General features: G+C 39.6%; 1 protein-coding gene across 1 annotated transcript in view; it reads right to left on the minus strand.

Moving 5' to 3' along the window:
- LOC119477419 (kinesin-like protein KIF13B) overlaps positions 1-13455 on the minus strand; it is a 59572-nt gene that overhangs the window by 9730 nt on the left and 36387 nt on the right. The window contains 15 exon segments of the mRNA XM_037751512.1: positions 1742-1860; positions 2151-2244; positions 2810-2866; positions 4025-4102; positions 4497-4649; positions 5645-5737; positions 5840-6016; positions 6752-6870; positions 6973-7028; positions 8521-8647; positions 11193-11292; positions 11449-11478; positions 11682-11828; positions 12155-12290; positions 13225-13382. Of these exon segments, the coding sequence (XP_037607440.1) occupies positions 1742-1860; positions 2151-2244; positions 2810-2866; positions 4025-4102; positions 4497-4649; positions 5645-5737; positions 5840-6016; positions 6752-6870; positions 6973-7028; positions 8521-8647; positions 11193-11292; positions 11449-11478; positions 11682-11828; positions 12155-12290; positions 13225-13382 (1644 nt within the window).

A 13455-nucleotide genomic window follows, 5' to 3' on the forward strand; every position in this document is an offset into this window, starting at 1 on the left:
GTGATCCCGTCTCAGTAGGTGGCTGTTTGTGGAGCTTCTGCTCTGATCACAAACATCATACAGCACGTCAATCACTCGGGAGACGCCAGCTATGTTTGTACTGTATACGCCGATTGTTTCAGTCGTAACCTGGGTACTCGAGTACCGTGTGTGTCAAAGTGACTCGGAATGACAGCTAAGTTCTTAACACAAAGCCTGGAAGAGTTTACTTAAATGTTCCAGTTAAAGCAGCAGTAAGCAGAATAGTTTTGGCATCATTGGACAAAAAATCCATAATAACCTTTCAGCATATTCTAATTCAAGTGTTCTGAGAGAAAACTAGACTTCTGCTCCTCCTCATGGCTCTGTTTTCAGGCTTTAGAACATCTAACCCGTGACGGGAGACTTTGACCAATCACAGGTCATTTCAGAGAGAGAGAGAGTGTTCCTATTGGCTGTTGCTTTGTATTTCCTCAACTGATCTCAACATGGCTGCTGGGTCACAAACGTTCTCATTTTACAGCTAAACAGTGCACTACAAGATGTGTCTGAAAACATTTTACACGAGAAATAGCATTACAGTAACAGAATATTAAATAATATTTGATCAATGCTAATGAGTGGTATTCATTAATGCTGTTAACAGCAATTCCTTATTTCTATTAGCAGTAAAACTTAGCTGGCAGTAGAATTTTCATTTTGTTTTGGCTGGTGGACTGATCTATTTGTAGATGGGTTGATTCCAGTTTCCTTATAAACAGTCCATTAACCAATAATGTGACTTTTGGATCACCATAGATTAGGGCTATCAATTGATTACAAAATATTTAATCGCAATTAATCACAAATCAATCACACATTTTTTTATCTGTTCAAAATGAACCTTAAAGGGAGATTTGTCAAGTATTTAATCCTCTTGTCAACATGGGAGTGGACAAATATGCTGCTTTATGCAAATGTATGTATATATTTATTATTGGAAATCAATTAACAACACAAAACAATGACAGATATTGTCCAGAAACCCTCACAGGTACTGCATTTAGCATAAAACAATATGCTCCAATCATAACATGGCAAACTGCAGCCCAACAGGCAACAACAGCTGCCAGTGTGTCAGTGTGCTGACTTGACTATGACTTGCCCCAAAGTGCATGTGATTATCATAAAGTGGGCATGTCTGTAAAGGGGAGACTCGTGGGTACCCATAGAACCCATTTACATTCACACATCTGGAGGTCAGAGGTCAAGGGACCTCTTTGAAAATGGCCATGCCAGTTTTTCCTCGCCATAATTTAGCGTAAATTTGGAGCGTTATTTAACCTCCTTCTCAAGAAGCTAGTATGATATGGTCAATGGATTGTATGTAAGGAACCCCGATGAAGATAAATGAAAACGTTTGGTGAATGTAGCAAAGGTTAACATTAAAGATATATGAGGTCTACACAAAAGCACACTTTTTTATTCCTCGTTTCTGACGAAGATCATCACCTCTATTTTTTTGCAAAACTTCTGAAAGCCACTCATCTCGGGCACTGAGGCATTTATACATTCTGTTTATTATTTGTGTTTCCATCTACATAAGCTCTGTTTCCATGGCAACAGAAGAAATAGGACTAGAAATAGACTAGCTGTTGATGGGTAGAGGGGATATTTAGATTCATGCTGCAGTGATGCATAGAAACTTTAAATCCCTGATAAGACAGGGAGCAGAATACGGGCTGAAATCCAGAGCGCTGTGAGCTGACTGAAGGGAGTGTACCTGCTGATGGACAGCCGTCTGGTCTCTACCGTCCTCCTTCCCACCAGGAAGCAGTGATTTCAGCAGCTTGGGTACGGCCTTCACTGGAGGGAGATGAGACGCAACAAAGCCTGAATGCACTGATGGAGAGGACGGGAGAAGAAGAGGAGGTTGCAGGAGAAACAATGGCAGGAGGAAGAAGGAAAGCAGGAAAAGATTGTTTTTGAGGCAGGAAGGGTAGAAATTGAGAGACATGTTGGCAACGAAGAAAACAAGTGCCAAATTAAGATTCGGAGCAAAAGGACAGATATAGTTGTCCACTGGCGAAAGCAAAAATAGAGCTGATGACATCAAAGGCAGCAGAAAAGGGAAAGATAATTCAAAGCCTCAGAAGGAATCCATTAGAAGATAAAGGTTTTATCAGTCGTACCTGTCTCTGGGTTCAGGTTGTGGGTAATGGAGCTGGGCAGTGTGCGTCTAGATGAGGGGGGCACGAAAGAAAGGTCCTGGTGGCTGTCCCAGCCCTGCACACACACGAGAGACACACACCCAGAGGAGGATACACATGAGGCTTAAAGGAGCATCTCAGTGCTCTGTGACCTTTAGCAGCCTCTATTGATGACCAGGAAGAAGTGCAACAACACTGATAGATGTCCTCTACAGCACTAGTTTCAACCATTTAGCCATTACTTTTAGATAACTATTTCAGCTGTTTATTCATTACTTTTAGCCAACCCAACTATTTCAACCATTTAGCCATTATTTTTAGATAACTATTTCAACCATTTATTTGGGGTTTTGAAACTTCAGAATTCACCTCAACAATTCAAGTCCTGGTGTGGAACCAGCGAAAGAAATAAAACCAAAACAAGCTATATATGCTGAACATATTATTGTATTATAGTATTGCATCATTTATGTAGGTCGACTCCACTCCACTTTGTCTATATTATGGGGACAATCTTTCAAATGAGAAATAGAAAATGACAAAAAACTGAAAATGATATGAAAAACAGAACTGGAGGACAGACATATATAGACAGAAATTTGAAAAATTAGTAGACAATAGACATGATTTCTGCGTCTCACCTTGAAGTCATCGAGTCTATGAGTGGATGAGTAGAGATCCAGACTGCTGGCTGACAGCTGGGTTAAAGGGTTAGAGGGTTAGAGCCAGGGTGGTAGTGAGACTTGTTAACTCCAGTGACACAGGTTAACACCAGAGAAACCGGTTAACACCAGGGAGACAGGTTAACACCAGGGAGACAGGTTAACTCCAGAGAAACCGGTTAACACCAGGGAGACAGGTTAACTCCAGAGAAACCGGTTAACACCAGGGAGACATGAAGAAATAAAACCTGAACTCCAGAATACAAAAAAAAGCCCAAACTAATTAACTTTATCTTTTGGATAGCAGCAGTAAAAAAAGGTGTGGACATACACGAGTTCAGTGTGGTAAGAAAGTTAGTTAATTAAGTTCATATAAGTGATGTGAAAAGATATGACAACAAAACTAGACGTAAATCTATTCAAGAAACAAAACAGCTCCATGATACAGAGAGATCTTAGAGGACAGTAAAATAATGGGAGCACACTAAAGATGGATAGTTTAAAAGTCCCATATTGTAAAAAGTGAGATTTTCATTTTTTTATATTATAAAGCAGGTTAAAGTGCTTTATAAATACTGTTAAACTATCAAAACGCTCAATATACAGAGAAATACACACAGCCCGTATTCAGAAATTGTGCGTCTGAAACAAGCCTTTAGGATTTCTGTCCATTTGTGATGTCACAAATATACAATATATAGATCATTCTAAATGTGTCCCAGTTTATTTCCTGTTGCAGTGTATGTAAATAACATCAGCTGACAGGAAGTAAACATGGACCCAAACTGTTGCCTAGCAACGCAATTCCGCTGCAATTCCGTTTAAATGCACTAAAACGGAGCGTTTCAGACAGAGGGTGAATACAGGTATATTCTAGCAGACAGTATGAGAAAAAATAAAGTTTTTTTTAACATTACAGCATGTAAACATGTTCTAGTAGAAACACAAAATACAAGTATGAACCTGAAAATGAGCACGATATGGGACCTTTAAACTTTTTTGAGTCCTGTTGCCTCAGTTTAAAATCATTTTATTAATTCTCCCGTGACCCCAGTGGATGTCTCTCTGTCCAGAGGATCCATAGCTTGAGCTAATATTACTACCTTATTAACCACCTTATGTCAAAAAACCTGAACTATTTGTTTGGGTCATTAAATAAATTTAATAAAAAAAATCAACCTTGAACTCTCTTACCCGGTGGATGTTTGGAGAGCTCAGGCAGCGTCTGGGAGCTTTTCCTCTGACTGCCAGTTGTTCCCTCACAGCCACCTCCTACACACAAACAAATGTGTTTTGTAAGCATTTCTAATTGTGTAATTTATGGAAACACTATCACTTAGTTTCTCTATTTGGATGCTTTGCATTATGTGGATTAATTAGATCTATTTGTTTCTTTTTTTGGCAGGATAGAAAGGACAAATGTTCCAATTCTGGCTCCGGATGACATTTTCCCAAAATTGCATAAAGAGCGAAAAACAACAATGAGGATTTAATGAGCTTATGCTTCAGAGGGAATATCAATCACTGTTAAATGAGAGACCGGTCGGACATTTATGTATTCGGAGGGAAGTAAATGATGCTGAATACCAAGTGATTTATTGATGTTTGTAGATCCATATCAAAATCTACAAAGATTCACATCTTTCATGAACTTGTATTTGCTGACCTGTCGGAGTCTGTCCAGAGTGAGGATGTTCTCCACGGCCAGGACGCTGCGGAGGTATTTCTCTATGGCCGCCTCGCTGTCAGCTGACTGGTCGTCCTCAGTGCTGGCGGCCAGCCTGGCCAACATCTCCCTGTCCTCTGGACCATGGATGTCCTGTGGCAGCAGGGACACACTTACTTACTTACTGACTTAGGGAACCACTTAATGTGCTTAATGGCGGATCCTGATTCACCCTGCTGGGGTTTCATTTATATACATTATCCTGCCTATCACAGCGAAAGATATTTAGCATCCCTAACAAAATGTTGATGTACACTGAAAAGGAAATTCATCTCTAGTCGTTTCGTTAGAAAGCAAAGACCACAGAACGTAGCTGATCACCATCAAGTGTTCAAGGTGGTGGTTCAAAGTAGGGATGGACGAGAGGTTAACGCCATGCTGCCGTAAAGTGGTATCGGAGCCGTTTTGCGAGTACGAGTACATGAGCACAGTATCGGACCCGATACTGGTATCTGTGTCGGTGCATCCCTAGTTCAAAGTCAATTTAAAAAAAACACAAGTGCATCAGAATTATGGATACTGATTAAAAATGTATAAAAAAACAGTTTGACTTAAAACAGTTGGGTAAATTAGACAATGACAGTGGCATACCTGTGTTCATTTTGGCAGCTAATTTAGATTTATTCCTAGTCTTAACACTTAAGTTTTCAACAACTCAAAACGTTTTAGTCACCAAAAAGTCATTTGATTTTAGTCAAAATGTTTTCTCTCTTAATTTTGTCAGCTATTTTTAGTATTTTAGTCAAACTTATTTCATATAAAATGTTATCTTATTGTTATCTGATAAAAAAAACACAGGTTGAATGATGAAGAATGCAGCTTTGCAGTTATTTCGAGTCCTCCTGACTGACGGCGCTCATTAATGATGCGCCGCGGTTCAGTCGCACCCACCGGTCCCGTTCTGAGAGCCCGCTTGTAAAAAATATGCGTTCCTCAACCACCTGACCCCTGACCCCTGACCCCTGAGCCCTGAGTCGCCGTGCAAACTGCCAACTTTATGCATTATAGCAGCACAATTGTCAGGACTGAGGTGTGAGACAAGAAGGACAGAGACGGACTGAGAAATAATGTTGTGTTCTGGTACTTACCCCTGGGATGTTAGAAACAATTTCAAAGGTGACACCACAGCCAGGGATGGTGCTGCGCTGAGACATCCTCTTCAGCAGGCTCTGAGCAAAACCCTGCCACACAAACACACGACCACGTTTTACCCAATTACCTAATCATTATCTATTAGTGGACAAGTGAGGGAGGAAAGGCTTTGTCCAGAGAGGGCCGCCCACCTGTCTCCCGGTGACGTTGACGCAGATGCGTTTCCTGAGCACCAGCTGCATGTGGGCCGGGTGGCTCAGCTGGACCACCGTGCTGACGGTCAGGTAGACCCTCTGGTCGGCCGACGCCACGCGACTCAGCTGGGGGGACTCGTGGACCGTCGAGTCCCAAGAGGCCTCCACCTTCACCTGGGTCACATTAAAAAAGCACGGAGAATGAATGGCTGAATGATTCACTCCATCTGCTACCTAGGTATAGAGGATGGAATCTACAAAAATCTAAAATGAATGAATGAATGAATAAACAAATAAATAAATAAATGTAATTAAATGTAATAATATTAAAAATAAATGGAGCCATTAAGAAAAGAATACAGAAATAAATAATTTTGGGGAAATAAATAAGGGGCGAAATTCAAAGGGAAAACCATGCAGATATGAACATTTAAATATATAAAATAAATTAAAAATAAATAAATAAAATAAATGCATAAATAAATAAATACATTTAAAAATGTATAATTATAAATCAAAGGGAAAAATTAAACAGAAGAGTAAATAAATAAGGGAATTAACACAGAGATTAAGGATGTTAATAATTAACCAGACCATGAGACGCACTAATCTTGTCGTTTAACAGTTAATAATCGGTTAACGAGGGTCGGTTAAAAACTTTTCCCAAAATTAGCATCCCTAACAAAGATAAATAAATAAAGAAGCAATTTAAAACAGAAATATCAATTTATGTCACATTTTATCAATGAATTAATGGCTACATTTATTGTTCATATTATTTTCGCTACATTTAATGACTTATTTATTCATTTATTGAGTCAGTTATTTATTTATTCATGTATTTTTGAGACAAGATATAAGAGAGGGAAACTCCCAAATCCACACTCTGAATATTAACAGTCCCGTTACCTCTGAATCGTAGTGTTTCACGATATGAAGGTCAAAGAAGTCGTCTTCCTCCTCCCCACTGAGCAGCGCATCCAGCCCCCCGGCCAACGGGGCTGAAAGACTGGACTGGAAATCATCAGCTGGAGGAGGGAAACAAGACAGAAGAGAGAGAAAGACGGTTATTAAGACGGCAGAGGATTCTGCCAAATTATGTGCACAGAAGACGGTGAGGAAGGACATACCACTGAGATCCAGGAACAGGACGGGAATGTGTGTCTCCATTCCAGGGACAGGAACCCTGTGGAGAAACAGCACAGTCAGCTCAGCGACTAAACACCTCATTCAGCTGACAGCTATCTCCACTCATCATTAGTGGGGTGTTAATTGCTTGCCGTTGCTTGAGGACAGCTATTTTGTAACTAAGGGGATCCGATGAATAGAAAGAAGTGGCGGTTTCAGATAAAACGTTAGAAAATCAAGCTGCTCTCTAAACATTTCTGACCCAAGCTCAACTTATCAAGTCAATCCAAACTTGACTTTTACCTAATAATTAGTTGTAAACCAATTTCTTGACTTGAGCTGCAATTTGAGCAGTTCTATGGAGAGATTCAGCCTTCACTAAGTTGTCGTACCAGTGTCGGTAAGAACAGAGGTATTGATGGTGTGGTAGTGTTCTGTCTTTTGGATTATGATCAGCTGACAATATCGTGATGGGAAAATAACTTCAATTGGTACCAAATTGGTAGAAATGGAATATAATATTCATAACTATGTTTTCATTAGTGTATAATCATCTGATACTAAGAATCGTTGTTTTTCCGTTAGCTTAGAATGAGTACTTCATATCTACGTAGGGAGCGGGTCCTCTTCACGAAATCCTCCATGTTGCTCCTCCATGTTTCTACAGTAGCCCAGAACGGACAAACCAAACTCTGGCTCTATAGAGAGCCTTTCACGCTTTTCCGTTACCTGAAGGCCACCGTAGTTCTCCGACACGCTTCTGAAACTGCGGTAACGTGAGCCGCAGAGTGCAAAACCGTGGTAACCGCCAGCCGCAGTCTGACTTATGTTGCTCCTAAAGTAGTGTTATTATATTAAGGATGAGCGAGGCGGACGCCATTAATGCGGTTTTACACTCGGCGGAGAGAGAGAGCGGATGGGTGCTCACTTGGTTGCAATCTGCAACCACACCCCTAGAGGTCACCGAATCATACACACTGCACCTTTAAGGAAACGTATCAATATCACAATTTAAAAATAATATATTACAAGTACAGTTTGTTTGATTTCAATTTAGTATTAGTATCAGTAAAGTGTACTTAAAGCACAGTACAGATCACACAGAATGGCCCCTTTCATAGTGATTACATTTTAATGTTATATCTGGTCGTAGAGGAGCAAATTTGAACTGCTTTACATCATTTCTTTGCACCTTAATACACAGCCATGTATCTTGTCTTATAAGTTGGTCATATATTTTGTTTACTGTGGTGGAGTAAAAAGTCCAATTTCCACCTCAGCAACGTGGTGGAGTCCAAATATAAAGAAGCATAAAATGGAAATTACGTACAAGTATCTGTGGAGTTAAACTGTTCTTAATTGTAACAGTAGTTGGTTAATTCCCACCACTACTGAATTTCCAACAGCAGAGTTTTACAGGGTAGTTCTTAAGGGGGAATGGGAAGCATCGTGTTCTTAAAGCAAACCTTTCCTGGTAAATAAAATCAATAAAATCAATAAAATCAATAAAATAAAAATTGCTGTAACAATTCGTTTCCCTTCAAACACACCTCTCTACGGGCGCTCCAGGGATGCCACTGCCGGCCGACGGCACCAGGACGGAGTTGCGTTCCTCGGTGAGCGTCAGACGACATTCCAGCAGCTGGGACTCCCGTTCAAGATCGTCCTCTGACTTATCTACATGCACATACACACGTGAACAAACACAACAAAATAAAGATTAATAATAATAATAATAATAATAAAAACTATACATTGAGGCTGACGTCATTAAATACGACGACAGACATTCAAAGCTTCATTTGAGACCCTCAATAAAAGCTTTGAAAGTTAAAAAAAAGAAGAAAAAAGACCGATATCGGTACTAGTTTGGTACAGAATCTGAATCAGCCCTAAGTCGGATATAGGAATGATATAACTGATATGAATATGATATAAAGGAATGATATAACAGGTATAAACTTTGAAAAGTACTGCTTGTGATGGAATAAATTATTACATGATGATCAACAAAACAACAGTTCATATACTGTATATCATTTACTTTAATACAGCTGTTTTTATTTCAACTGAATTTATTATTTGGTCATTTTCTGTAGCCCCTTTTGCATTAGAATATCCTTTTTTAATATAAATATATGTAATTATGTTGTATATGTATATAAATTGTGAATATTACAGGAAGCCCATTGGATATAGAAAAGTAAGATTCCTTCATTTCAAAAGTTAAACCATTTTAATGCTGGTTCAAAATCTCTAAGACACATCGGTACATTATGTTTAACGTTGTGGTTGAATTTCCTGTCTCACGTGAGGCATTATGGATAACGATGTTGATTAGAGATATCTTTGAACAGCTTCCGTCTCATCTCGCAGTTATCAAGCTGAGGTTTCTGCTTTTACTTCCTCTGAGGTCGGCGTTATTGACCATAAAAGCCTCCCAACTAAGTGAAAGAGCCAGTGCTACTCTGTAGACATCAGTAGCTCAACACATTATGATCCCCGTCAGCTAAACCGTCATCAGTTACTCAGAATGCTTCCTATTCATCCACGCGGCTGTACTTTTGGAAGTGCTGAGAAAGAATCTATATTTGCTCTCATTGTGACTTTATGTTAACGGTGACTCGAACTGTACGTCGCTGCCACTTGGTTATGACATATTAATGAAGAAAAGCAGTACTTGTGCTGTAAAATTATACACTGGGAAATACATTTGAACAAAGAAGGGAAACATTAAGTACCAGTTGATCTTTCAAAGCTGAATTACACTGAGCAGTGGGAGGAAATGACATGTTACCATTAAAAGTGCACACTGACAAGAAAATAGAGGACTGGAAATACTGCTGCTGTCAATCAAGATCCATATCAGAGTTGTATGGAAGCCCTGAAATGCAAGTGAGAAAAGAAAATTCTGGTGATCCATTTTCTAAGTCTGATCGAAATTGTTTTCTCTTCTGTGTTCATGACTTAATAACAGGTGAAAAGTTTCCATAGTTAAATAAAAATGGGAGAACATTTTTTTGCCAGCATCATCAGTGAAAACAAACAATTTTTTTGTGTTGTGTTTTTGTTGTAATACTAATTTTGACCACAAGAGGCTGAAGTGCACCACTACTCCATATTCTAAATAGGACTAAAAGCATCCATGTTTTTTAGCGCAGATTAAAATACATTTCTAGCCAAAAGAAAGACATCACAATAATGCTACATAAGTTGCTAACACACAATATATATAGCTTGTGTTAAGAGCGCATGGAGAAATTGAAACTCACCTGGAAGAAAACATGAATGCATTAAGTCCTATTCAGAACATGGGGTAGTGGTGCACTTCAGCCTCTTGTGGTCAAAATTAGTATTACAACAACAAACACTCAAAAAAAAAAGAAAAAAACCTGCCTACAGCTGTTTTCACAGATGAAGAAAAAACTTTAAAGAAAAATGATCCTGACTTTTTTTTTTCACCTAGAAAAAGTTTTCCACACATCTTTTTTTTTTTTTTTTTTTTTTAAAGGAACAGTTTGTAACATTTTGGGGAATATATTAGCAGAATTAGAATATAATATTCATAACTATGTTTTAATTAGTGACCTAAAACTAAGAATGGTTGTGTTTTCGTTTGTGTCATCGTTTCCTACAATGAGTCCTTCATATCTACATACATCCTCTTCACGGAGTCCTCCATGTTGCTCCGCCATGTTTCTACAGTAGCCCAGAAGGGACAAACCAAACACTGGCTCTAGAAAGCCTTTCATGTTTTTACATTACCTGAAGGCCACCGTAGTTCTCCCACACACTTGAGAAACTGCGGTAACGTGAGCCCGCCAGCTGCCATCCTAAAGTGGTGTTATTATGGTAAAGATGGCTTCTGAGCGAGGCAAACAGCTTTTTCTGCACTCGGCGTCTCACGTTACCGCAGGAGTGAGCTGAGGCGTACTCAGTTGGTTGCAATCTGCAACCACGCCACTAGATGATACCAAGTCCTACACACTGTACCTTTAAGGAACTTAGAAAGATCATCCTGGCAAAACCTTTTTTTATCACCTGTTCTTAAGTCATAAACACAAGAGAGAAAACAATTCAGATCTGACTTAGAAAATGGATCACCATGGACTTTATTTTTCTCACTGGCCTCTCTGAGCTTCCGTATGCTGTAGGTGTGTTCAGAAAATGATGGGTTTATTTGTTTTGTTTTTTTTAGGCTGTATGTGTTCCACAGCTGTACCTGGTTTTGAAACTATCTTCTGTAGTTGCTGGTCCAGATACTCCTGTCTCTGAGTGAGCGTGAACAGCCACTGTTCCCTCATCCTCTCCAGGTCTACCTCCTACACACAAACACACACACACACACACAAACACACACACACACACACACACAGGGATACACATCAGTTGTACAGACTTTTTTTATTTCACCTCCATTCTTTCTCCGTTATAAGCAAACTATCATGCATCTTTCTCTTTATAATTGATCTACTTACTTGGTAGCTATCCATTTCTTCATCCCCACCCTGAAATTTAAAATTGAGAGAGAAACGGTTCAAGAGTCAAACGACAGATTAAAAAAGGTTCTATTTAAGTCAGAAAGATGCTGAGAAATTCAAAATCCATCACTCTCACACACACACAAATTAAGTATGAAAACCAAAGATTAAGGTAATCACATTTCCATAAAATCCCTTGTCCAACATATAATGACTGATTTCCTCCTCACCCATTGTGATCCGCCGCCTTTGGAGAGACGCGCCTGTCGGATCTTGACGTCTCCGATGGACACAGAGAGGATGGAGGCAGTGATGAGGGGCATTGTGCCTGAGTCTGGCACTGAACGCACCTCCACCTGGACCCGACGGGACTGACCCTGGAGGTAGAGATTTAGATGAGAGGATAGTAATATTCACTTCTTTGAATGTAATCCCGAGTGATAGGAAGATGGCAGCCACGTAGCCATGAAGCCAGAGAAAAAAGCAACAAGTCAGTTAATAGTGACTGGCTTCTTCTTAAAATGCAGACAGAAAATTGAGCTCCAGAATGAAATAATAATTATCTGATCTCATTTCATTCATCTGTTCACATTAATCAGTATAATAATAGAAAATAACCTTCAACCAGTGTCCCTATTCAAATGAATAAAACAGAAAGACAAAGTAAAGCAAAAGACAGAAAGCAAACAGAGATCCATGATACCTGTCTGAGCTGGAAGACTCCTCCTGTGCGTATGTCTTTAGCAGCAGGAAGAACCTCGACAGGGATGAAGTCTCCCGCCTCGTTCAGCTCCATCAGCTGCACCCACAACTCCAGGTGGCGGGTCACTTCACTCCACCTGCAGGTAAAGCACAGACACACATCAGATCAGAGCTTAAGGAGGACCTATTATGCTTTCTCCTTTTCCTTTAGTGTGTTATATAGGTTTTTTTTTGTGCATTAAAAAGGTCTGCAAAGTTACAAAATCAAAAGTGCAGGCCAAAGGGAGATAAGCCTCATCCACACTGGGAATGTCAGGAGCGCGTGACAGCTGCGTTGCCTGTTGTTTTTTATTTTGGCGCCCGTCTTAACAGGTTAGAGCAGCCACACTGCCACACTGAGACTTGCGTCTCAGCTGCGTCTCTTCTAGAGATTTGAGGTCTACAGACTACTACAGTTTTGAAAATGTTACGGAGATGAAAAAAAGTAAATACTTATCTTTAAATCAACACTTCCCGTTTTCATTTCAAAATAAAAGCTCTCAAGTGTTTTTTCTGTGGACAGAATTCCTTCATTAGAATCAAAGGGGAGACTCGTGGGTACCCATAGAACCCATTTTCATTCACATAGATTGAGGTCAGAGTTCAATATATGTGAGTTTGAAAATGGCCATGACAGTTTTTTTAGTGTAAGTTTGGAGCGTTATTTAGCCTCCTTTGTGACAAGCTAGTATGACATGGTTGGTACCGATGGATTTCTTAGGTTTTATAGTTTCATATGACAGCAGCATCTTCACTCTAGCTTTAAAACTGAGCCTGCTACAACCTCAGAAATATCGATTGCATTAATGCGTTAAATAAATTTGTGGCTTTAAAAACGAATTTGGGTTAACACGTTATTATCGCTTTAACTTTGACAGCCCTAATTAATACATACCTTTATAAGTTATGACAATTAAAGTAAGAAACCCGACATTATTTTCTCACTATTTAGAAAATGAATCTTTAGAGTGGAGTGTGTGTTTTGAATCACTTTTGATGACTGCATGGATGTGTGCCTTTGTGTCACCGCACCTTTCTCTGAGGCTTCGGGTCTTGGCTTGGATCACTCCGAGGTCCCACAGTGCCAGGTTCCTGCGATGGTTGGCCTGCTTGTGACCGTACACTTCAATGGCCACCGCCCCCTCTGCCAAAAACTCCACAAAGTCCTCCGACATTGGCACCGACAGCTCCTAAAAAAGTTATACAAATTGAAATATTATTATACTCATCTCATCTCACCATTGTTGTTGTTTACTTGGTGAT

This window comes from Sebastes umbrosus, chromosome 18 (assembly GCF_015220745.1).
Source record: "Sebastes umbrosus isolate fSebUmb1 chromosome 18, fSebUmb1.pri, whole genome shotgun sequence".
Classification (NCBI taxonomy): domain Eukaryota; kingdom Metazoa; phylum Chordata; class Actinopteri; order Perciformes; family Sebastidae; genus Sebastes; species Sebastes umbrosus.